At 31.8% G+C, this 26,895-nt stretch overlaps 3 protein-coding genes and 1 long non-coding RNA gene across 4 annotated transcripts; 2 read left to right on the forward strand and 2 right to left on the reverse strand.

The window, feature by feature from the left end:
- Window positions 1-3,883: 3,883 nt before the first annotated feature.
- Window positions 3,884-5,714, forward strand: LOC106338215 (protein NRT1/ PTR FAMILY 4.2-like). Its single transcript, XM_013777244.1, has 4 exons — window positions 3,884-3,980; window positions 4,071-4,288; window positions 4,399-4,907; window positions 4,982-5,714. Exons 1-4 carry the CDS (start codon window positions 3,884-3,886, stop codon window positions 5,712-5,714), a joined length of 1,557 nt encoding a protein of 518 aa, XP_013632698.1.
- Window positions 5,715-7,075: 1,361 nt separating this feature from the next.
- Window positions 7,076-7,494, reverse strand: LOC106341697. The gene is made up of 3 exons (XR_001269741.1): window positions 7,408-7,494; window positions 7,243-7,328; window positions 7,076-7,153 (listed from the first exon to the last, which is right to left on the reverse strand). It is a non-coding gene; the product is annotated as an uncharacterized LOC106341697 (long non-coding RNA).
- Window positions 7,495-12,177: 4,683 nt separating this feature from the next.
- On the reverse strand, window positions 12,178-13,764 carry LOC106341458 (agamous-like MADS-box protein AGL62). Its single transcript, XM_013780229.1, has 2 exons — window positions 13,459-13,764; window positions 12,178-12,674 (listed from the first exon to the last, which is right to left on the reverse strand). Exons 1-2 carry the CDS (start codon window positions 13,762-13,764, stop codon window positions 12,264-12,266), a joined length of 717 nt encoding a protein of 238 aa, XP_013635683.1. The 3' UTR covers window positions 12,178-12,263.
- Window positions 13,765-25,420: 11,656 nt separating this feature from the next.
- On the forward strand, window positions 25,421-26,202 carry LOC106338216. Its single transcript, XM_013777245.1, has 2 exons — window positions 25,421-25,579; window positions 25,690-26,202. Exons 1-2 carry the CDS (start codon window positions 25,421-25,423, stop codon window positions 26,200-26,202), a joined length of 672 nt encoding a protein of 223 aa, XP_013632699.1.
- The last annotated feature ends 693 nt before the right edge of the window (window positions 26,203-26,895 follow it).

The following is a 26,895-nucleotide window of genomic DNA, read 5'->3' on the forward strand; positions in this document are numbered from 1 at the left end:
AATCAGGTTATTGGGTGGCAACTAACTTGCTTAAGGAGGAAACAATGGAGGCACAAGAACCTAGTATTACAAAGCTCCAGGCCTTTGCTTGGAAAATAAAAGCGCCTTCAAAGATCAGACATCACATCTGGCAAATGATACCTGGACAGTTAGCAGTAACGAGTAATCTTACTCATCGTCATATGAGATGTGACAACCATTGCCCTCGGTGTGGTGCAGATGATGAAACTATAAATCATGCCATCTTCGAATGCCCTCTGGCCCTACAGACTTGGGCACACGCGACAACACCAACCCCGCCAACACTATTCCCAAGTGGAAGCCACTTCACAAATATAGATTACCTCTTCTCGCGAAAGAATGATAATGAAGATCCAGAATTGGACAAGAAGGATCCATATCCTTGCATCATATGGTACATCTGGAAAGCGAGAAACGATAAACTCTTTAGAGGGATAGATAGGGACCCTTTGGAAACTGTTAGACACACGGAATCAGAATGCCAGGCCTGGTTTGAAGCAAACCAAAGACCAGAAGGATTGGTGGAAGCACAAAACCCAAAACGGGCTCCAATCTTAGAGAGATGCATGATAGATGGATCCTGGACACATAACGCACTCTTTAGTGGCTATGGGTGGACATGGATAAACTCAAGAGGAGTGACGCAACTTTTGGGAGCAAGGAATCAACGCCGACGAATCTCACCATTGCATTCAGAACTGGAGGCTTTATCTTGGGCAATGGAGTGTATGCTTCAGGTATCGACATGTCAATCCTTTGAGACCGACTGCAAGGGCTTAATCTCGATGATCAAAGACCCCAGAGCATGGCCAAACTTTTCTACTGAGCTGGAGGAGTTTATGAAGTTGAAGATCAGATTCACGGAGTTCTCGATTGTTTTTATTCCTCGTTCGAAAAATGTATAGTCTGATTCATTAGCTAAGATAGCCAGATCCTTTCATAAGGAATTGTATTACATTGGTTGTTCTGTTCCGATCTGGTTCCCCAAACCACCTCAAGCTTGAGTAATAGAATAGCCGTTTGAAGAAAAAAAAAATGAGTGTAGGAAGGGGGGGGGAAGGAATATGACACTTCTTAATAATATGCATCAGCAAAAAGAACAATGCATATCTATTAGATATATTTTATCTCCTAGACATTATTTGAAAAGTGATTTGCTTAGATGTTTTCACCATAATCATTATAACAAATAAATTAATAATGACATGTACATTAAAAAATGATAACATAGATCAGTATACGCAGCAAAAGGAACAATTTCTATCTTTAAATATATATATATATATATCTCCTAGACATTACTTGAGAACTGATTTGATTAGATGTTTTCACCACAATCATTCTAACAAATAAATGATGACATGTACTATTAAAAACGATAATTTGGATTAGTATACGTTGATAACATAAAATGAGTGTGGGTATGTGTTTTTCGGAGGAGGGGGGGGGGGAGAGGGAATATGACACTTCTTAATAATATGCATCAGCAACATGAACAATATCTATTAAATATATTTTATCTCGTAGACATTATTTGAAAAGCGATTTGCTTAGATGTTTTCACCATAATCATTCTAACAAATAAATGATGACATGTACATTAAAAATGAAAACATGGATCAGTATACGCAGCAAAAGGAACAATGTCTATCTTTATATATATATATATATCTTCTAGACATTAGTTGAGAAGTGATTTGATGAGATGTTTTCACCATAATCATTCTAACAAATAAATGATGACATGTACTATTAAAAATGATAACATGGATTCTCTATAATTATGATTTAGTTTAACAAAATTATGATGTAAAGTTCAGTTATAGAAATATGACACTTCTTAATAATATGCATCAACAAAAGGAACAATGTATATCTTTAGTTTAGATATATATATCTCCTGGACATTATTTGAAAAGTGATTTGCTTAGGCGTTTTCACCATAATCATTCTAACAAATAAATGATGACATGTACATTAAAAATGATAACATAGAATCAGTATACGCAGCAAAAGTAACAATGTCTATCTTTAGATATGTATATCTCTTATACATTATTTGAGAAGTGATTTGCTTAGGTGTTTTCATCACAATCATTCTATCAAATAAATGATGACATGTATCTATTAAAAATGATAACATGGATCCTATGTAATTATGATTTCTTTTAACAAAATTGTGATGTAAAGTTCAATTATAGAAATTAAAATATAAAATAATAAATATATGGGACTTACTATAATTATAAAGTTATAAGCAAAGTAACTTAAATCTTAGATAATTTATTATAAAGTTACACACTAAACAAGTTACTAAAAAATATTCATTTATTTTCTTATTATTTTATATATTTTTAATGTTTGTAATGAGAAACATCTATATATGGTAAAATTGTAATAAAATATTGTGTCACTAATATGCATCAGTATACAGAGCAAAAGTAACAATGTAGATATATATATATATATATATATATCTCTTAGACATTATCTGAGAAGTGATTTGCTTAGGTGTTTTCACCACAATCATTCTAACAAATAAATGATGACACATACTATTAAAAACGATAAGGAACAATGTCTATCATATATATATATATATATATATATATATATATATATATATATATATATATATATATATATATCGTAGACATTATTGGAGAAGTGATTTGGTTATGTGTTTTCACCACAATCATTCTAACAAATAAATGATTACATGTACTGTTAAAATGATAACATGGATCCTATATAATTATGATTTGGTTTAACACAATTATGACATAAAATTCAATTATAGAAACTCAAATATAAAATAATAAATATATGGTAGTTACTATAATTATAAAATTATAAGCAAAATAACTTAAATTTTAGATAATTTATTATAAACTACACACTAAACAAGTTACTAAAAAAATATTCAAATATTTTATTAGTATTTCATATATATTTTAATGTTTCTAACGAGAAACATCAATATATGGTAAAATTGTAATAATGTATTGTGTCACTACCTTAATTTTTATACATAATATAATGTTAAAAGAACAAACCTACAGTAGTACATGCATCAAACTCTTCGCAAATCTAAAGTCTGACAGAAGTAAGATACAACTTACCTTTTTTTTTTTGAATGACTTCAGTAAACGGGTCAGCTACCATATCTAAAGACCATCTCTTTCTTTGACACAATGTTTATGTCTCAAAGATGTATGCTGACTTTTAGGTCTTCTGTACTCTCATGACATTTGTGAATTGTGATCCTTCATTTAAAAATACAAACTTGACTATTCATATATGAATAGTCAGATGACATAAATCATCTGTTGTGACTTGTAAGCTATTTAAGAATATATTTAGCCATAAAACCTCTTTAACTTATGCTAAACATGCAATGAACGTAGCCTCCATTGAGGATAAACTTGCTAATAAATCAGAAAGATCTACTTCAATCGAATTATATTACAACAGAAAAGCTAAGAAGTTACTCTTTCTCTTAATAGGTAAATGTGAGAAATAAAAGAATATGCTCTTTTATTTAAATAACCTTAAACGCACAATTTCATTTGCAGAACCTTTATTAAATAAATATAGTATAAAATTGCTTATCTAAAAAATATATATTAATTGATCTTATGGATTTCTTTCATATTACCAATAAGTTAGATAGGTTTTTATATATTTCCTTTATAAAAATATCTAAATTTGTTAGCAAGTTTGAGAATCTAATATTGATTGATAGTTGTTTAGATACATATAAATACTTATTATAATCTACTAATTTAGAGTTATCCTTTTTATAAAATAAATCCACATATAAACGCATACACAAACTATTCATAGTTCATATAACCAAGCTATGAAGAATGAAATAGAAGAGAGGTTTGAAGATTGGAAAGGTAGAGAGGCAATCCCTGGCAAACATGGTGGGATCGGACCGGCATCTATTGCTTGTGGTAAAAATAAATAATCTGAAATGTTCTTCTTTATTTGTAAGAAAGTAATATTTATATAGTCATTATATGTATTTGTTGTGGTAACTGTAGTTGTAGAGGTGATGGAGAACATAGTGTTCGTTGCTAATGGATTCAATTTCGTTGAATACTTCATGAGTTCGATGCACTATTCACCAGCCACAGCAGCAAACATGGTCACTAACTTTATGGGAACAACGTTTTTGCTCACTCTTCTTGGTGGTTTTATTGCCGATTCTTTCCTTACTAATTTCACAACTTTCATCATCTTTTGTTGCTTGGAACTCATGGTAATTTAAACTTCATAAAGTTTCACCTAAACGTACCTGGCATTTACATAGTGTATTTAATATTAAAAAGAATATCACATTTTAACGCTACGGTTTACTCATATTAATAGGGATTAATCTTGCTGACATTCCAATCTTATAGCCCCAAGCTCCAGCCTGAGAGTGATAAAACACCCTCAACTCTTCAAGCAACGATTCTTTTTACAGGACTTTATGCGATGGCTTTTGGTGCTGGCGGTATCAAAGCCTCGTTGCCCACCCATGGAGGCGATCAACTTGACAGGGGAAATCCAAGACTGATCTCAAGATTCTTTAATTGGTTTTACTTCTCTATATGTTGTGGATCCATCTTGGCAGTAACTATTGTGGTGTCAATCGAGGAGAGCAAAGGTTGGTTTTGGAGCTTTACTATCTCAGCCGGGACTCTAGCCCTTGCACTTCTTATTTTCATGGCAGGGTTACCGTTTTATCGATTCAAGTCTCCTACTGGAAGTTCATTGACAAGGATCACAAAAGTGATTGTTTCTGCTGCACGAAACCGAAATAAGTCTGATTTGGATGAGGAGATGATGCAAAGTCTTACCTCTACGGACGAGGGCATTTCTCATACCAAGTTGAAGTAAGTGGTCTAACGCATTTGATTATTGTTTGTATTAAAAAAATATTTTATATTTACTTGAAGCTATTTTTTAGGTGTTTAGATAAAGCAATGTTGAACAAAAACATCTCAGCAATAGAAGTTGCGGAAACAAGAACATTTTTGGGTCTCCTGCTAATCTTTTTTAGCACGATTGCTATGAACTGCTGCTTGGCACAACTATCGACTTTCTCGGTACAACAAGGCATGATCATGGATAGAAAACTCTTTGGTTCCTTCGAGATCCCCGTGCCTTCTCTGGTCGTTATTCCTCTACTCCTCGTGATTTTATCAATACCTTTATATGACTATTTCGGAAAAGGGATCTCATCAGACATATCACCAAGCTTCAATTTAAATCGCATCCGACTTGGCCTAGCTCTCTCATCTTTTTCGATGGTGGTTGCAGCGATTGTGGAAACGACGAGGAAATATGTAGCGGTTCATTACGACTTCAAAATATCTGTTTTATGGCTAATGGTTCAGTATCTGATGCTAACTGTGGCTGATACGTTGGCATTTGGAGGGATGCTAGATTTCTTTTATAGAGAAGCTCCATCGAACATGAAAAGTATGAGCACGGCATTGGGCTGGTGTTCGGCCGCATTTGGTTTCTTCCTTAGCACAGCTCTTGTGGAGATCACCAATACGATCACAGGTTGGCTTGGTCATCAATGGCTTGGTGGAGAAGATCTCAACGAAACAAGTCTTGAATTGTTTTATGTGGTCCTTTTTGTTCTTAATACTCTTAATCTTCTTAACTATAACTTCTGGACTAAGGGATATTAAGCGACACAACAAAGTATCAATTATGTATGAATTATGTCAAAAATGTCCATGAGATATAGTTCTAGTATTATCTAGTATGTTGTATTATTTTGATATGTCATCATCCAGATTCAACATGAATATCATAAATATTGTTGACAAAATAAATGAATTTTGAAAATATTTATTCATAAAAAATTGAGTTTCACAAAGACGCTTTGAATTATTATTTTACTGCAAAAAATAAAGTATGTATACTGAGAATCAGTTGCATGTTATGCATCACATTCTTTAAACCTTTTATTTTTAGGGTTGACATAGTTGGCAATTGGCATAATAAGCCATTATACGTACAGTGGAATTGGTTTGGTGAATATATGTTCTGTGAAACGAAACAAAAAAAAAAATTGTGCAAGGAAACGAGTAACGGTCTTGTAGTGACGCATGCGCGCAGTTTTTTTTTTTCCTTTTTAGTGAAACTTTTTTTTATTGATTTTCAACCCTAAATGGCAACCGAAACAGTAACCTCCGGCTGGGATTAAGGACAAACAGTGGCTAAATGGAAGGGAAAAAGTCGGTGACATTGGGGAGGAAGACCGAACACCGGTGGACGTGAGCATAAGAACATAGCCATCGCGCCGGAAGAAGAGCTGAGCGCCGGATTGTCCAGACCTGGCACATAGAGCCCCTGGAAATAGGATAATAATCCTATCTCCGGGATCTGGTCTTTCTCTGACCCACGGACAACAAAGTTGCCTACCGCCAGAGAAATAGCTGACCACCGCTTTCCACATCTGGACCAGCTATTTAGCCGCGTTTGTCACCTCCACTCTCAGAGTTCGGTATTGCTTTATTCATGCAACAATGGCCCAAAGTAAATAAAACTTGGAGATAGTATATATATTACTAACATAAGCGGAGAACGTATCACTGTATCAATCACGGACTTGTTCATATCCTTCAAGAAGATCGCATGAGCCTGTAAATATTAAAACCACACCAAAAAAGGAGAGATGGTTATTGCATGGTTTTGTTAGGTTGCAGATAAATTTTATATTAAACATGCAAGTTAGAGATGGCTAATGTCGACAGATGCCTCATCAGGACCTCGGATGGATACAATAGAAGACTCAGTGAGACAACCGTAAGCTTCCCCTGGAGCAATCAAGTAAGGATGATAATCGTTAGCTCAGTGACCAGCTAGGCATGTTAAAATAAATTGCAATTACATATATGATATTTAAGCAGTACATAAATGTGAAGATAATCTATATATTTACAAAACTGATTGCTTTACTGAATTATAAACCATATATTTGAAATTTTAATCCAATAAGGTGAGAAACCTTTTTATTAGCACCTCACTTGGTCAATCAAATCTGGATTCGTAAAACCCCAACATTTGTTTCTATATGTGTGACAAACATCTTCACATGAATTGTAGCAGTCATGCGCTTGTCCTGCAAGGAAAAACAACATACGTCACATGAAAGCTAGGAAAGAAAAATTGAAAACAAGCCATCAACTATTCTGAAATAATGTCTCATACCAAAAAAAAAAGTTACGTTTGTGCTAAGCAATGAAGATCTACTATATTTACGCAGTTATCTATTTTCTCCTTGTTCAACGTCAGGTCTGCATCACAAAATGTAACAGTAAGGACAGTCCATATGAAATTACATGGTTTAACGAATGGAATAAGTAAAAGACGCACCCAAGGTTCAAGAGAAGAGTCTGTCCAACACGCTGATGAACTGCTATGGAGACCTGAGCTTTGGAGTAAGGTACTGTAAACATTTGCTTTAGAATGTAAACCGATTGCTCCATGTGTCGTGAAATTAATATCAATTCTAGCAGAAAACTGAGTCGTGACGATTAGGAGGTTTGCGGGGAATACAGATTTCTGGGTTATTTCTCGGGTGAGTTTTCTTAGAGTTGTATAAATCCATAAGAAGACGCTGCTGTGGACAAAGAGAAACGTTTTGCAGAGATATTAATACACTGATTTTGAAGGTAGGAGTTGAAGCGGCTGGGTCTGGTGTGTTCACTCCATTTTATATAAGAGATATATGAGTCCACAAAACGAAAGTCCAAAATCGTGAAAGGATAGGTTTTGCGAAATGGTGACATGTCATTCTTTCAATCTTTACTTGTTTAGGTGGCAGCATTAGAGAAAAGATGATTCTACTTTATATATATATATATATATATATATATACTAGTGGTATTCGGGCGCTACGCGCCGAGTTTGTATGTTTTATTTTAATGAATTTTAAATTAATTTTATGGTTTTAGTAAATAAAATATTTTCAAATATATGAAGATGTAAATATCTTGAAATAGAATGATAACTTTTCCGATTCATTTTATAGTGGTTAGCGATCGTAGTGTATCACTTTGTTTTGAAGTCGGTTAGGTAAAAGAGGAATAGCATAGGTAGTTTTCACTGATCGATTCAATAAAAATAGGATAAATAGCTGATAGTCGTAATAAAATTAATATAGTTAAACTTTCAATATAAAGTAAAGTTGATGTTCGAAAAGGAAAAATGTAGGGCTATGCAAATAAACTGAACCCAAAAATCTAAACCGAATTCGATCCGATTAAAATGAATCTGAATCGATCCAAACTTGACATAAATACTAAATGGATATTCTTATATGGTATTTTGGGTTATGAGTTTTATCCGAACCGAATGCGAACCTAAATGGATATCTGATAGAACTCGAAATATTCAAAATCCCAAAAGAAACTTATACCAAACATAATTTCAATTCCTAATATGTATTAATATCAATGTTTTTATATTTTGGAAATTACATTTGAAATTCGTTTATGAATAAGTTTCTTGCCTGAGTTTAAACAATAATTATCTTAGACATTGCAAGACTGTTGGGTGTGCCTAATTCATTTAGTGTAATGTAAGTGTCTCTGTAGTGGCTCAACTTTATTTGCTTTTGAAGACGATCAACGAATTTGTTCATCCAAAACATACGCAGAAGCTGAATAAAAAATTGTTATCTTTATCTTAGGGAACTCATCCAATTAATAACCGGTGAGATCAAAGGGAGGACAGACCAGAGTGAGTCCAATTTCCAATCAACTCAACCATGATCAGTTCATAACCGGAAACTCATCCAATATGTTGATCAAGCAGACGTGCTTCTAGGGGATCCGATAAGGAGCAAGCACCTGCTAAGCGGACCTAATGTATTTAACTGTAATCAACATCGTACTTATCTATAATTCCTTACCAATTGCATTGTGTGACTGTTTGAATGTATATAAAATGACTAAGGTTTAGACGTTAGTCATTGTTATTTGCTTGATTATCAAGGAATCAGAGGTTTTGTTTTCGTAGTAATATACTTTGTTCCGAATCGTTTTTGTAAGACTAACTTAATATTAAGTTTTTCAGCTAAGTAAAAGTTTTGAAAAAATCTTCATTGGAGCTTCCTGTCTTTGGATGTGAAATAACTAAAGACAATAAGCTTTTATAAATGGGTTTAAAAAATAAATTTGCGCCCAAAAGGTTTCTGGGTGACCTAGCCAAGAAAATAGTAAGAAACAAAGTGAAGACCGAAATAAATCATAGATGGGAGTTCGTAGAAAATTTATTTAAGGTAAGAAGAAGATTTAAAAAACGGAAAAGCAGGTTGTTTAAAATAAAAAAAAAGGAAAAGCAGTAACAGGCATTGAGCTTGTACATTCCCAAATCTGGCAAGCTAAACATTGCATGGTTTTTTACGACGTCAACATCCTCCGGAAGTTTTGTGCACCGTCAGCTGTGACTCCACCCGAAACAGGTTTTACAATGCTGCAACTACTCGCCCCTGTAGCTTCTTCTGTAACGCTACAAGCAACCATACCAGTGTGGTTTACAGGGACAACGTTGGTAACATTACTGGAGGGCTGAGGTTTAACTGCTCCAGCTCCTGGCATATCATCGCCAAGGTTATTGGCACCTCCCTGCGCATAGACAAGTAAAAGACTTAAAGTCCTAGACAATATAAAAGTCTGGAGACCTTAGAACAATAAGTTGTAAACATGTTTACCAACTGCTTAAACTTACGTTTCCAGTAGAAGTTCGGGAGTGGAGGACATTGGTTGCTGTAGAAGATCCTTGATATTGTGAAGGGCTGATGCTTTGAAAAGAGGTTGAATGGAGAAATCTTCAACTGGAAAGTGAAGGTGCTGCCAACCAAATCCTTTAAGCGCTGTGGTAGGGGTCTCTGATCTGGGTCATCCACACCTGGGTCATGTACAGAAATGTAGGCTTGGTTATTCTACAAACATGAACTTGCGTAGAAAAATCATAGAGTTAAGAATAAAAAACTTGGAAAAAGGCGTGATTGTAGAGTTGGAGTCATAAAAATGAAAAACCTTGAATTAATACAATAACTACTTTTCACTTTTATGTATTATTTGCAATGAAATACATTGAAGACAAAATAGTTACGGAAATAAATATCAAGCAAATGTTAACCATGAATTTAAGTAAATAAATATATTTGTTACCATAAGTTAGGCAACCTTTGAATCTCCGCATTTTTTAGCCTGGTCATCTCACCATCAAATGCTACGAACCTAGCAGATTCTGACACAGAGAAATGGACATGAAACCTGCACAAATCACAACGTTGAAATCGTCCAGTGGTTGTTACTTTACAAACGCAACCAAAATGTGTACTTCTAAGAGACCCAAATAGCGCCAGTCTATGCATGATCACCTGAGAACACCAATAGCGTGTTGTCATTATAGCAGGCTGCACATGTAAGTATGAGAATCCTCTCTAAGCTTTCTATAGAATTTTGAGCAGGAGGTGTAACACAACTCATTAGTGATATCAATACTATCAACTTCACCGGCACAGAGGAACTCCACAGACTATGATCAAATAGATTAGAGAGCATTTTAGTTTACAGACAGGAATCAACAAAAGACGAAGAGTGTTAAAATAGCACCTGTGGGTCAGAGTTAAGGACATAAGCGCTAAGCTCAGCAACAGTGACGGTCTCAATTTTATGTACACCTTCGTATTAAACTAGAGGAAGTAGTGACATCGTGGAGAAATTTTCTGTTGAATCAAAAGTTTAAGAAGGTGAAAAGGAAAACATGAATTTAGTTAACAGAAAAAATAGAGGGTTTTAATCTTACTCTTCATAAAGACTTTGGCCAGCACCACTTTCTTTGTCGTAGTGGAAATGGGTGCTTACGAAGAGACAACCTGCCATGAAATTAAAAGTAAAAACTTTAAGAGCCGCGTCATGAAGTTGATGATTAACAAGATTAAGTTGGCTAGAAATCGTAGTACCTCCAAACACCTTAGGCTCAACACATGAGGCCACCAATTTCTCATGAAGGAGAGTGGCCATCCCATCAAACACAGTTAAACAAATAGTCGGCCCTTGAAGATTGGTACAAGTTTTTTATTTCAGAATTGAAAAAACAACCTTAAAAATCACTGCATCTAACCAAAATTTCCAAACAGTGAGGCTTTAACATACTGTGGTAACTGAATGTTAACTATAAAACTCTGAATACTCTGGAGTTCACCGATATAGGTGGTTTTGAACCCCATGACTCACCACAATATCTAATATGAAACCGTGATGAAGTAAAACAGTTCATCGTCAAACCGATGAATTTAATCTAACCAATATGGAGTGAAACCGTGAATAAATAAAACATTCCCATCATCAACCCTATGCATATAATTCATCCAATATGGAGGAAAAGTTCAGAAACTGCCTTGGAAAGTAGGTGTTGTGTTGGCGAGTAATATCATCTCATCATAATGGCCTTCAACTCAGAAAGAAGCAGTTGAGGATTTGCCATGATTGTAACCTTCCTTGCAGATTCTTAAGTATAATTGAACACTGCAAGACGACAAGATGCACAGGCGTCCTCTTCAACTCCATATATATAGTGCACAAAACAGTGAAAATTTGAGGAAAGCTGGAAGGAAGGAGAAGTCGTTGAATGAAACGAATGAATGCCATCATTAACCTCTTACAATTAACCGAAGGGAAGTGGAGGCAACAATTAACGCCATCGGTTACAAAGATCCCTAGGCATGAGTTTGGTGACAGAGATGAAGTAGCAAATGGTTTCGGTGGTGGACCCGTTGACCTAATTTTTAATGACCCAATACAAATTAAGTTAAATGGGCAAGAGATTATATAACAATTATACATGAACGAAAATCTAGTTTCGTTGATTTTTTTAACATGACACATGGCAAAAAACGCCTTCATGCTCTTGCTGACGTGGCTTAAAGAGGAGAGAGCAAACTCAACTTTATTATTATAGATAGATATATTAAAGTTTGGAGATATAATTATTTATTCATAAATTACTCTGCCACACATGTAAAACACACAACAAACAACATCAAAGAAAATGTTGACAGAACAAAAAACAACAAAAGAAAAGGAAACAAATATCTTATACATAGATTAAATTATTGAAAATAGACAAACAAGATAACCACGTTGAAGGTGATGAAAATCATGATTGGGATTATGTTGCCTCTTCCTTCAGACCTTGGTCCTTGTAGTGATCATGGTTTACTCAGGCAAATTCAGATTGGATCTTGGACGGAATGCTTCAAAGACATTGGTTTTATGATTATTTTCAACCATGGGTCCATGATTAGAAATAATCATATTAGGATTATAGTTGGACGCATTCCCATCGAACATGCTTGTTTGGTCGAAAAGATCGACATTGCCACCACCAACAATGTTGTTGTAACTTTCACCATAATAATTGGGAGGATCAATTGCTTGCAATTGTTGGGACCGTTGACTTACCAACTCCATTTTCAGATTTTCCAGAGCTCTAGTTAGACAAGTGTTTTGACTTAAGTCAAGTTGATTAGGAGATTTTTCCCACCATTTTTCTATTTCTTCTCTCTTATTTTTTATCTCATCCAACTCTTTCTTCCTTTTTTTCTCCATTTCAAGGATTGTCAACTCCTGCAATGAATTTTATCATGTGTAACAGTAGAACCAAACTGAAATAGAATATGTAGTTTTTTCACCGATATTCTTAAAAACAGTGTCTGATATTATAAACTGATTAAACAAAATAAACAGCAATCGATTGATTAAAATATAATATATAGTAATAGAACTATATGTATATTATATAATATGAACATAATTTTTAATAAATAATTCTTTGTAATCAATAATTATTCAGTAAACTAGAGAAAATAGTATATTTATAATTTAGAGAAATGTAAATATTATTTTAATGTTTCAAAAAGTTTGATTTATAACCATATAAAATAAATTCAATAAAAATTCTTGAAAAACTAAATATAAGAATGGTTTTCGATTAATAAACATATACATCAAAAATGAAAATATTGAAACCGAGCCAAATAAATATATATATTGTTTTAATACAGTAAATAAAATTTATTACTAAAAAACTAAACCGAAACAAGAAAGAAATTCAGAAGATCCTAACAGTATTCAATACTTTTTCATATGAATATAAAGTAAACCTAGTTTAACAGTGAACTTTCAAATTAATTTGACCATGGAAATTTACAATTAGAACATATCTATGTTTCTAAACATGAGCGAGATTCTTACAAAACATACATCAGTTTTTAATCCTGGCACAGTCTAGAAAACTATTTGTTCTTTTAAATCGTGGAAAAAAATAATTAACGATGCTTTGGATTATATATATTTAGATTACTTCATAATCTTATAGAAGCGTACAAAGAAGAAAAAATTTGGTCTTTACCTGAGTGAGTAAGCTGTTGAGATTTTGGATTGTTGGGTTTAAACCGTCTTGGGTATATAAAAGAGGACTATGGTTGTGATTTTTAAAATTATCGATTACAGATTTAACATCTGGATTGCCAAAAGAAAATACTTTTTGACCTGGTGAAAACACAATTACTCCCATTCCTACATTACATAAGGTGCAAAGTTCACTAGCTTTTTTAAAAAGACCTTGTCTTCTCTTTGAAAAGGTAACTTGAAGGTTGGCATCCTTCTCCATTTTCTCAATCGGTATTTTTTTACGACCTCCTGTGCTTCTTGGCATTCTCAAAAATACTTTTAACAAATAAATAAAAGATGATGTTGGAAATGAAAGAGTATATTTATTATTTATAGAGAGTTGTGACATATGGGTATTTAATTTTTATGTCATTTTAAAGTAAATATATCTTTGACTTTATGACAATTCTAGAGATTTTTTTTTATTTCCACTACAAACTTTTAATAGTCATCCTCATACTTAATATGTAAGATACAATTATGATATTTAAAATGGAATGATATCTGTTACAGTGCACCATGATCTGTCAAAATGCACTATTTATTTTCCAAGAAAATATAGAAGTAGATTTTTTTTACAATATTCCCCAAAAGTATTACATAGAATTATCTTACCATGGAAATAAATTTTACTGTAGTTCTTATCTTTCTAATCTGAAAATAGTTAATGTTGTTCAATATGTAAGAACATAGTTAAAACTGAAAACACTAGTAATTGCTTTTTAGACTGATGCATTTTTTTCATGTGTGCGGAGAAAAAATATTTTTCACTTAGTTGGAGATATTTAGTTGAATAACCAAGTCCTTCTATTTTAAGTATGACGCCGATCTTTTTCTTGCCAAACGCATTTGATTTTCGGATCAGGTTTTTTTAATGTCTTTGAGTATAATAAGAAAGAATCTAACCTAGATTTTGACCATAATGATTACAGCTAAATCAATAGGTTTGTTCCGGCAACAGAGTAAATATTTTGAATTTTTCTTATCTTGCTTGTTGTAGGATTAGTGTTTTCGAGGTTCTTGGTATATATATATATTCAACTTTTACGGTTATGAAGCTCTTGATCGCATTGTGCTTAATCATGTAGGCATGTTTATCTTCTTTCATTGTGATAAAGCAGTGGACACGATGGAGAGCATCCTCCAACGAGATGTTGTTGTTAGTGTATAGATCTTTTTTGAAGGGCGGGTGTATCCACAGTGCATTACGCAGAGCCTCCACTGCTGTGGAATCTAGAACGTGAACTTTGGAGACCAGTTCTTTAAATTTTCCATGAAACCCATGAGCTCTTCTTTCTCGCCATCTTCCATAGGTCAGTGGCTGAATCCCCTTGTCAGATAAACATCGAGTAATATATAAATAATTCGGTAGACAGTCCGTAAAAACTGTCAACAAAATCCTCTTTGAGCCTTGAAAACCATGTCAAAACTGGTCTGTTGAGATTTTCCACGAACAATTCATAATATCCCGCAGCTTTCTCTTCAGCGGTAAAATGTGCTTGTTCCAAGGCTATGTTGAACACAATCATATAATCACTAAGATCATATTTGCCTGAGAAATATAGTACTTTTAGCTTATCCAAATATCGGACTCTGACGTTGGTGATCTCTCTTTGAAGGAGTCTTTTGCGGTCCACACTTTATCCCGGGAGCCAAACTCTTTACCAACTGGATCTTTGATGAGATATCCTACATCGAACTCCAAAGAACATCGATTTGTTGAGATGTTGTGTGGTTGGTCTGAGTCATTGTGGCTCCTTGAACTGTTAGATTCAAGTTTGTATGGGACAATTGTTTTCTTGTAGTCTCCATCATCAGGTGGTGTAAAACAGGCGACTAGGGCATCTAGGCACTTGTTGATTGCTTTGTTTGGTTATCTTGTTGATTGAGACGTTCCATTAGGTTTTGAATCATGGTCATCATAGTGGTGAGATATGTGACCGACAGGATAGTACATGTGCCTATCTGAGTCTCGTCTCCAACCATTTATGATCTTTTTTGGCGTTGCATTTTTTTAGTTTTCTATAGACAGTGATAATTACTTAATTTGAATTTGGCACGTATCAAAAATAGACGCGAATTCAATGATAAGTTATTTGAAAGACGTATATTCAGGGCCGGCTCAATTGTGTCATGGGCCCTGAAGCAAAAAAAAAAAATTAATTTCCAAACTATTGTTTTTCTTTCAAAAATCTGATAGACATATGTTCTTTTTCAAAATACCATAAGTGTTTTTAAAAATAAATCTATGGAAACAAAAAAATACTTTCATATAAAAAAAATTTGGACCCATTTTCTTATTTTTAATATAAAAATACATGTATTTTTAAAAAAAATCGAGCTCTTATCTGTTAAGAAATAGGGGGACAACGGATTGGGCCCGGGGCGGTCGCACCGCTCGCCTCCCTAAGCCGACCCTGCGTATATTGAGATATCAAAGGTTGAATACAAGAAAAATATAAGAAACTCGTGTAAGTTAAGAACTTGACAAAAACGATTAAGATGTGAACATTCTAATTCTTGTGTTGATTTTTGCGTAAATTTCAATGTGTCTTCTTTGAACTAGGCCTTCTCTACTTATAGGCGATTTTTCTTCTTCTTTTTTAATATTTAAATCGACGTACTCCTTTGATAGTCCCATAGTCTAATGGGCCGAGGTCAGTTTACTCAATGGATCTTGTCAACGAACAAAAACAAGCTATCTCTAATAACTAGGCTTTGTTTTTGTTATTTAGAATTTAAAATTTGTCATGCTCAAAAATGATTTATAATATGACATGTGACTCAAACATTAGTTAGTTAGTTAGTTTATTAGACCCCAAGAAAACATTAGTTAGTTTATTTATTTTACCAATGAGATGTGCAACGCTTAACGATAGAACCGACGAACAAGTTATGATTCTCTTGAACATGTAGTAGTAGTCCATTTTTATGGAAATACCTTCAAACAAAGTCACGGAGAAGTCCCTAAAATGAATCATTCATGAATTTGAAATTTCAAAGTCCGCGTCCAAAAGTTTGAGTATTTACGTTATAGAGAACTCGGCGAGTATCTCAGTAATCTACTAATAATAGCAATCCTAATTAATTCCAAAATTTGTGTGCTTTTATAGAATCTCAATTTTTGTTAAAGGTTGTGTTTGTTCATTAAGGTGTCTTTTGATTAAAGGTTGTATCTATTCAATATGAAACTATTGTAAGAATTTGTGAATAAATGTTATGTTGTGTCTTTTCATCATAAACATGTATATTAATTGATTTTTGTTTAAAAAGTTATATATTACCATTATAAAGGTGGTATTTTAAATAACTAATTAAAATAAGTTTTGATTATTAATATGATTTTTTTATGAAAAGACATATCTTTATGAAAAAACACATCTTTATATATTTTCACAATCTATAAGAACTAATGCAGTGTTTAAGATGAAAAGTTGCATCCTTTCATATTTATTTGAATGTTTTCACTCTTTTTATTTTAAATGTATTAGTTTTGAAAGTTGTGTCTTTTCATAAGCAATATATGCAATTTATCATCTTAAAAACTAAGAAATGTAACTTTTCATATAAATTGTTTAAGAGATTCAATTTTTATATTAATACACTGATTTTTAGATATAAAACAAGTGTAACTATTTATATATAAAAAAGTAGATATGAGAAAAAGAAAAGTGAAAGACACAATTTTTCATCTCAAAAACTTAACAACCTAATTAATGTAGAAAAGTTTTGTCTTTTCATGAAAAAAACTGAAACCAGTTTTGTAAGTTGTCAAATTATAAAATGATGTGTTTATCTATAATTTTGTGTCTTTTCATTATAATGTCAAAAGTTGTATGTTTTCATTCTTTTATTTTTAAAATGTATTAGTTTTAAAAGTTGTGTCTTTTCATAAGCAATACATGCAATCTTTTATCTTAAAAATTAATAAATTCAACTTTTCATATAAAAAACTTAAGAGATTCGATTTTTATATTAATACACTGATTTTTAGATATAAAATGATTGTAGATATTTATGTAAAATAATAATAAATAGATATGAGCAAAATAAAAGAGAAATATACAACTTTTAATCTAAAAAAAAACTAATGACTTTTTTTTTCATGTAAAACAATTTTAAGAGATGCAACTTTCACGTATAAATTAAAAGATTCAAATTTTATATTAATACAATAGCTTTTAAATATAAAAAATTGCAAATAGTTATAAAGTATTAATGAATAGATGTGAGCAAAGTAAAAATAAAAAGACATAAGTTTTCATCTCAATGATAATAAATACAACTTTTCATATTAAAAACTTAAGAGATGAAAATTTTCATATTAACACTGATTAAACAATTATGAATATTAATATGGTGTCATTAACGAAGAGGTATAAATTTGTTTTGATCTAAGAGGTATGAATGTGTCGTAATCTAAGAGGACGAACATAATGTGATCTACGAGGTATGAACATGTTATAATCTAAAGGGTGCAAACGGGTCCTGACCGAAAATGTGCAAATGGGTCCTGGCCGAAAGGTTACAAACGGGTTGTGACTGAAAGGATGCGGATGGATCATGATTGAAAGAGTGTGAAAGTGTCGTGAACGTGACCAAAATGGTGCAAATAAATTGTGACCAAAAGGATGCAAATGGTCATAATGAATAGATATGAGCAAAGTAAAAATAAAAATACATCAGTTTTCATCTCAGTGCTAATATATACAACTTTTCATATCAAAAACTTAAGAGATGAGGTTTTTTATATTAACACTGATTAAACAATTATAAATATTAATATGGTGTCATCAACGAAGATGTACAAATTTGTTTTGATCTAAGAGGTATAAATATGTCATAATCTAAGAGGTACAAACGTGTTGTGATCTAAGAGATATGAACGTGTCATGATCCAAAGGGTGCGAACATGTCGTGACTGAAAGGGTGCGAATGTTTCATGACCGAAATGTGCATACAAGTCGTGACCGAAAGGTTACGAACGGGTTGTGACCGAAAAGGCGAATGGATTATGACCGACATGGTGTGAAAGTGTCATGAACGTGACCAAAATGGTGCAAATAGGTCATGACCAAAAGGATGCAAATAGTCATGACCGAAAAGTTGTGAATGGATCGTGAAAAAAAAGTGCAAACGGGACATGAACAAAAGGTGAAAATGGTCGTGACCGAAAGATTGTGAATGGGTTGTGACCGGAAAAGTGCAAATGGGTAACCAAAAGGGTGTGAAACGATCGTAACTGAAAGAGTGTGAATGAGTCGTGACTAAAAAAGGTACGAACGAGTCGTAACCAAATGGATACAAAATTTCAAGTAAAAAAACTTAAAGATGCAACTTTTCATGTAAAAATCTTAAGAGATTTAAATTTTCATATTAATACACTTATTTTTAGATATAAAACAATTGCAAATATTTATGTGAAATATAAATAAATTGATATGAGCAAAGTAATAAAAGAGAAGACATAATTTCATTTCAAAAACTAATAAATACAATTTTCTTGTAAAAAAAATCCAGAGATGTAACTTTCATATAATTTTTTTTAAGAGATTCAAATTATCATATTAGTACACTGAGTTTTAGATTTAAAACAACTGTGAATATTTGTGAAGCATTAATAAATTGATATTAACAAAGTACATAGGAAAAGATATAGGAAAAGATATGAGTTTTTATGTTGAATAAATTGATGTATCTTTTCAATATCACATTAATTGATGTGTTTTTTCCAACAAATGTTAAGTGATGTGTTTTTTCATCTATAAATTTTATTAGTTTTAAGAAAAAAATATCTAAAGATGCTTCTTTTCATAATGATGTATTTTTTCATCATAAAAAACTGTATAGACTTTTTAAAAGTTATCTTTTGTTTAAAGATGTGTCTTTTTATTCTAAAAATTACATATATATTTAAATTCATATAGAAATGTCTAAAAAGTGTATATTCATTCTAAAAATTGCATAAGTTTCTATTTTCATGTCTATTTATATAAATGTTAAATTAATCTTAAATTTTTAAAAAATATTTTGATATTTTTTGTGTTGGGTAATTAATATTTTATAATATTATATATTTAAAAATTTTAATTTATGGTTTTCAGTTAATATTTTGTGGTTTGCAACATGGTTTGGTACGTTTTTGGTTGATTTATTTTTATTCGGATTTCAAATAAAACGTTCTGACTTATTTAAATAATTTATTTGTTAACAGATAAGTATTAACAAAATAGAAACCAAAAAAATTATATTTACTTCTGCACATTTAAATTTATGTTTGAGTTTGATATAAGTGATTATTAAGTGAATCTCTAATTACAATTAAATGAGAAAAGATAGTCAGAGATTTAAATAAAATTTTGAAATCGTTGAAGTTAATTATTACATTTACTTAAATAAGAAATTACAAATGATTAAATGAAACGTTGCAATTGTTGGTGATTACATTTTTTGGTAATGGGTTGTTTTAATCATAGGTCACGAAGCATTATAATTGCTGGTAATTGTTGTATATAGTGATGTGTCCTTTAATCTTTTGGTATTAGTATTGCAATCATTAGATGAACATTGCAATATTTGGTTGTCAGTTATTATAACCCCATTAGTCTTCTATATAAATAATTATGGATAATAACCAATCATAACCAAAATAACAACAAAAAACTCAAAAATATATTAGAAAAGAGAGAGTTTCATTGTCAAATTTGTCATATATCAATTTTTAAATAAATAAAATGTTAATAATGCACAAAGAAGAATGTGTGATTTACCAATAAAAATATGTATTGTACAACATCTCTTAAAGTTGTCATATAATCATGTTTTGACAATACATATTTTTACAAAGCTTCAAAAATCATGAATGTAATACTTGTCATTATAAATTACCTTACTAAATTAGTAAATGATTAAATTTAAATATGTCGCTTATTTAATTAATTCAAAAATATTTTTTTTTTTTAAACTTACCTGAATTAATAGAAGATTTATATTTTGGTATTGACATATTTGTATTTTAGTTATAATCTAAAACTATAAAATATAAGTTTATTATATTATCTAGAATATAAACACATATATTCTACTTTTTGACATGAGAATTTTTTCGAAATTAAATTAATTTTTTTATATAAAAATTAAATTATAAAGTGATATGTATTTTTTTTTTAAATGAGCTCCCATGCGATATCGCGTGGGTTCCTTACCTAGTATGTAAAATCTCATATGAAATATTGTAAAATTTTATGAGAAACTCTTAATACATACTCTCTCCGTCTCTGAATAAGTGTCACTTTGACATTTTTCACACAGATTAAGAAAGTGGCTGAAATATATATGAGTTGTTATTAATTACACCTCTCTGACCAATAGTATTTTGTGATAAATAAAATTATTTACAAAGTCAATGTAGTTTGCAATTAATTTTCAGCTGAAAGTAAGTATAATTTGCATTGAAATTGAAAAGTGACATTTTTTGTTTAACAAGAAAAAAATGTTATAATGACACTTATTATGAAACAGAGGGATGTGTCTTGTTTCGACGGGTTCAGTTTCTTATTAGTGTTAAATTTTAATTCATTCTTATATTATATTATATTAAAATCATATATTTTCTTGTCTAAACTCCATTTTGAAAACTTTTGCCAATGTGGTGCTCTTACAGCCACCAGCAAACATAAACTTTTAAACATATTTTCAGACGGTTTGTAACGATTCCGATTTCAATTTTAAATACATGTTTCATTGATCTATTCAGATCGCTAGTCTTAACCGGCTATTGCTTCCGTATATGTAATTGGCACTGGAAGAAGCCAACTTTTAATGGTGCTATTCACAGACAAATTGTCTTTTACTTTTGTGTTATTTTCATGAATGATTATGTTTTTTATAAAGGTGGCACATCAACGATGGTGACATTGGTAAGGCACGGTAAAATATTGCACGTAGGATCATATATGCGGCATATCCACTACCTGGCATAACTTAATTGGGTAGACAAGATTTTTTTACATTATCAACAAATATTTGAAAACTTTTTTTTTTATTTGTCAATTAGTTTACCTACCGGCGAAGATATCCATTATTGGGAGTGACCAAAATTGGAATAGTTTACGCTTTCCAGATTTATAGTTTCTACACATGTTTATGTATCTTTTAAGGTTGAAGACTTGGTTTCCATGATGGGAAAGGGCACTCAAGTATTTTGTTGTGTGGCTAAGATAGCAATAAACCCATTTCTTTTCTTCGTTTCTAATCATTTTCAGTTTTCGATCTTTCTTTATGCCAACACAAACCGATGATTAAACTTTTCTTTCCTTTTTTTTCTTTTTTTTTTCTTTTTTTTTTCTTTTTTCTTTCTTTCCTTTTTTTGCTAAACAGATTTTTTTTCTCATGTCGGTCAATACACATTATTGTAGAAATGGTGAAAGCATTACAATTAAAAAATGATAGGAAATTCTATAAGAAAAAGCAACTGTAGTCTTTATGTATCCAAATTAAATTGCTTAAAAGTTAAAAATATAGGGATTAGATTATATATGTTACAGAAAATTATGTATTATTAAATAAAAAGGAGAAAATTGGTATTGTGATATTTCTTTGTAGAAAGAAAGTAAAAAGCATTACCAGTTAAACTGATGCATGAAAAACCAAAGATACAAATTCTAATCTATGTTACAGAAAACCAATTGTAATGTATAACAATAGTTGTGTTCTAAAGAAAAAATGTATAACAATAGTTATAAATTACTAAAATATATAAAGGATACATGGGATGTGAATTGGATACATAGTGATAGGGAAATGTCAAAATCATGGGAGCCAACTAATTTGGGAGGATCTTTAGGGGAAATGTGTGGACAAATGCGTTTCTACATTTTGGCATTTGTAAATATATATAAATATATGGTAGATTTATTGGTAAACATTTATTTCATTAGTAGTCAGAGATTTCGACCACCTGCCTCATATTTTTTGAATTGTATTTTTGCTTTGTTTTGTAAAAAAAATATATATATATAATATTATATCAAAATGATATATTCTCTAAATTTTGGTTTTGCTCGTTGATCATTTATTAAGAAAAAAAATCATTTTCTCAATTTTCTTAAGATTTTTTTCTAAAGTATTATTACTTAAACTTTTCATTTTTTTGTTTGTTTTGGTTAAAATTAAGGATGTGTTTTTAAGACTCATCCAAAATATTTATAGGGGTTCTAAATTTTTATCATGGATTTTAAAACATTTGAAACAAGAAATTAATTTTACAAATACATAATAAAACAAATTAAAAAAGAACTTTCTGGTGCGCGAATTTCATTTATCGATCATCAATAGTAATTCATATAAAAAGTGCCGTGAGCATATTGAGACGATGTTTAATCATATCACTTATCTAAATAATCTCTATCCCAATATTTGGTATATGTGTATTTTGCTTTGCTAGTTTTTCTTATTGTAAATTCGTAGAGTATAGTTGTAGTTTTCTTTTTGTACTGCTTGGATCTGTTCGGTAACCAGCATAAGAATTTTTTTAGTCAAATTTTTAATACTATACCAAAAAGGCAATACTCACAATTTAATGCCAATAGCATCTAAAGTTTAGTGTTGTTATGTTGAAAGAAATAAGTTCTTGTTACAAAAGTCAAGATGGTTTCGTAAGGAAATGAAGATGAAGCCCATGCCATTAATATTCACAGTAATATTTGTCGAATTCTCTGTCTATATAAGAGATCGTAATACGTTCATTTTATTTCATTTTACTTTGCCCCTTTTCGAACATAATAACATCCATCTATCTTCTTTGGTATACTACTTCTTCCTCTCATTTATTATGATTCTTACTCTTTATTATTTTTCCTCTACTTTCTATTATTTACGTAACGTGATCAAACAAATAAACAATTTATATATACGTAACACAAATAAAACAATATATAATATAATTATAACACGTTATCAGCACGATTACTCTATTATTAAATTTCTTTCCTTTGATTATCATGTTCGGAGTGGAGCCTCCATTTTTATTTGTTCACTACAAGAAAACACATGCTTAGCGAGGAAATTTAACGAGGAAAAACAATACTCGTAAATTTACGTCGATTTTACGAGGAACTTTCGTAGAAAACTAAAGTCATCGTTATTTCCTCGTAACGTAACGACAAAAGTGTTTCGTCGTAAAGTGGATGTAATTTAACGAGTATTTTACGAGGAAAAATGATTTCCTCGTAAATACGACGTAAACTTTGCGTGTTATTTACGAGGAAATAGTTTACGTGTATTTAGCGAGGAAATTTTGAATCCACCAACTTTGTAGGTGTTACACGTTCTTTTTTTGCCACCTAATTAATTTTCGTCGTAAATTCATAGGAAAATTACAACTACCAGATTCAAAATTTCCTATAAATATGGATGTTTGAACATCATTTTAAACACACCAACAACAAAAAACGTGAAAGAAAAAAAAATGGCTGGCTCCGGGACTATTTACGAGTTGCGGAAGTGGATGTATATGCATAGAGATGCTAACGGGAGAGTGACGAAAGAATACCTTGCGGGTCTGGAGACATTTATGCATCAAGCAGATTCAACACCGCTCGCCCAAGAAAGTGGTAAGATGTTCTGTCCTTGTCGGAAATGCAACAATTCGAAACTGGCAAACCGTGAAAATGTTTGGAAGCATTTAATAAATAGAGGTTTCACGGCAAATTACTATATCTGGTTTCAACATGGAGAAGGTTTTAATTATGATCAGAATGAAGCTAGTAGTAGTAATAGCAATTTTCAGGAAAAAGAACCGGTTGATCATCATTTGCATAATGAACATAGTTACCATCAGGAGGAGATGGTAGATTATGATAGGGTTCATAATATGGTAGCTGATGCATTCGTAGCTCATGATGAAGATGAAGAACCTAATATAGTATTTACGAGGAAATATAGCGACCTCCTTACGTGGAATGTTGACGTGGTCTTTACGACGAAATGATCTACTTCGTCTTTACGACGAAATATATTCCTCGCTACGTTACGGCGAATTAGCGAGGAAATATGTGTTACGACAGATGAGTAACGAGCAAACGTGGTTCCTCGCTAATTCTTCGTAAAGCCTCTTTTACGACGAACTCACGAGGAAAACCGCCCTCGTTAAGATTATGTTTTCTTGTAGTGGTTGCGTTTATAATTACCGGAGTGCGGCCCTGCCGCCCCACTTCTTAGTGTTAATTTTATAATGGTTGCTTAAAGCACCATAATGGCCGGTATACCGCCTAAAAAAATTTATGTGTTATTTTATAATTGACTATGTTATCATGATTCATTATTTTACTGATTTGGAAACCTTAATATTTTTATTTTCAAATTTGACGGATAATTTTATCGCCATATATAACTAAATATATTTAAGGAGGCACTTATATTATATTTATATTTATGTTTAAAGTAATAAAATTTATAATTGCTCACTGGTTGCTTACGATCAAATTTTATCTTATGTTTTTACTTCCAACGTTCATAAATAAATTTGAATAAAAAAAAAGAATTTAATTAATTACTTTTCAAACGGCTAGTTAACGGCTAAGGAATAGTGTTTTTAAGATCTATAAATACACTTATAATCCATTCATTTTATTTCACATTTCTCCAAAATCTTATTCTACAAAAAAAAAAATCATTCATAAAAAAATATGTTTAATCTGATTTTTGTTCTTGTAATCGGAGTTTTATCTGCTGATTTCTATAATTTGCTTGTTGGAGAATTCTCTCTTGAAGAAAATGTGTTTATTTTTATTTTAATGTTTTATGCATTTGTATTACTTGTAATCGCAATGCTTATCCCTGCACCTCGAATATTTAAATGAAATAATATTTTAATATTAATAATATTCTAATAATTTTTATTTTGTGTCTTAGAAATACAAATGGAAAACGTAGAGAAGCTCCAATTTCCAGCTTTAGACATCACTGGTACCAACTACATTTCATGGGTTACAAATGTTGAACTTCATCTTGAATCTCTTAGTCTATCCCAGTCCATTAAAGAGAATAATACTTCAACGCCTCAAGAAAATGCTAAATCGGTGATCTTCCTTAGAAGACACCTTGATGAAAGTATTATTTATGACTATGCCAACATGAGAGAGACCCTAAAGCGCTATGGAAGTCTCTGAAAGATCGTTTTGATCATCAGAAAGACATAACACTTCCACCTGCTCGGGATGAATGGCAGAGTCTGAGATTCCAAGATTTCGACAAAGTGATGAATTACAATTCTGCTGTGTTAGGAATTGTGGCCAAATTGAGATACTGTGGTGAAATAATCACCGAATCTCAAATGCTTGAGAAGACATACACCACATTACACAAGAGCCACATCACCCTGCAACAACAATACAGGTTGCGGGGATATACCAAATTTTCGGAATTGATTGTGGCGCTTCTCATAGCAGAAAAGAACAACGAACTTCTGATCAAGAATCACATGACTCGTCCAACTGGTTCTAAACCATTTCCTGAAGCAAACGCATTAGATGCGAAGAAACCAGTCAAGGAAAATAAGACCTTTCGGGGTCGCGGTCGTGGTCGTCAAAACTACCGTGGACGTGGACGAAAGTACAATCCACAAGATAGGAAGTCATTCCAGTGGGTCCGCTCTGAGCAATCCCCTAAGGGAAGAGAACACCAAGGAAATATCTCCCAGTAGCGAGAAGAAGCTTGTTTCAGATGCGGTACTAAGGGACATTCGTCTCGTTTATGTCGTACCCCTGCACACCTTTGCGCTCTATACAAGGAGTCCGTCAAAGGGAAAGAAAAAGAAGTAAACTTTGTGGAACATTCTGAGGGTACAACGCACCTCGATGCGTCTGACTTTGTGAATGATTTCGAGGAGACCGCTATCACGGAAGCCTAAGTGCCCATCATCTGACTCTTGAAATTCCACAATTATACCATAAATAATTGTTGTTTGTGGAAGATTAATGTATAGTTATTGTGTTATTTTCACCTTCTTATGTATAATTATTGTGTGTTTAATGTTTCCTAATGATGTATAATATTTTATGAATAATATTATCTTATGTTAATTCTTTTTGTTTGTCTCAGAAATGGACATTACAAATGGAACATCAACCAACATCAATACTAAAGATATTTGTATACTAGATAATGGAACAACGCACACTATTCTGAAACACATAAAATATTATTCTGAACTAAAACCGACAAATATCACTATTAACACAATATCAGGTCCTGCAGACTTGATTGAAGGGATTGGTAAAGCCTATTTCACGTTACCCAATGGGACAAAATTATCGATAAATAATGCACTATTTTCTCCAAATTCTAAAAGGAATTTTTTGAGTTTTAAAGACATATATCTTCAAAGATTTGATAC

This window comes from Brassica oleracea, chromosome C4 (assembly GCF_000695525.1).
Source record: "Brassica oleracea var. oleracea cultivar TO1000 chromosome C4, BOL, whole genome shotgun sequence".
NCBI lineage: Eukaryota > Viridiplantae > Streptophyta > Magnoliopsida > Brassicales > Brassicaceae > Brassica > Brassica oleracea.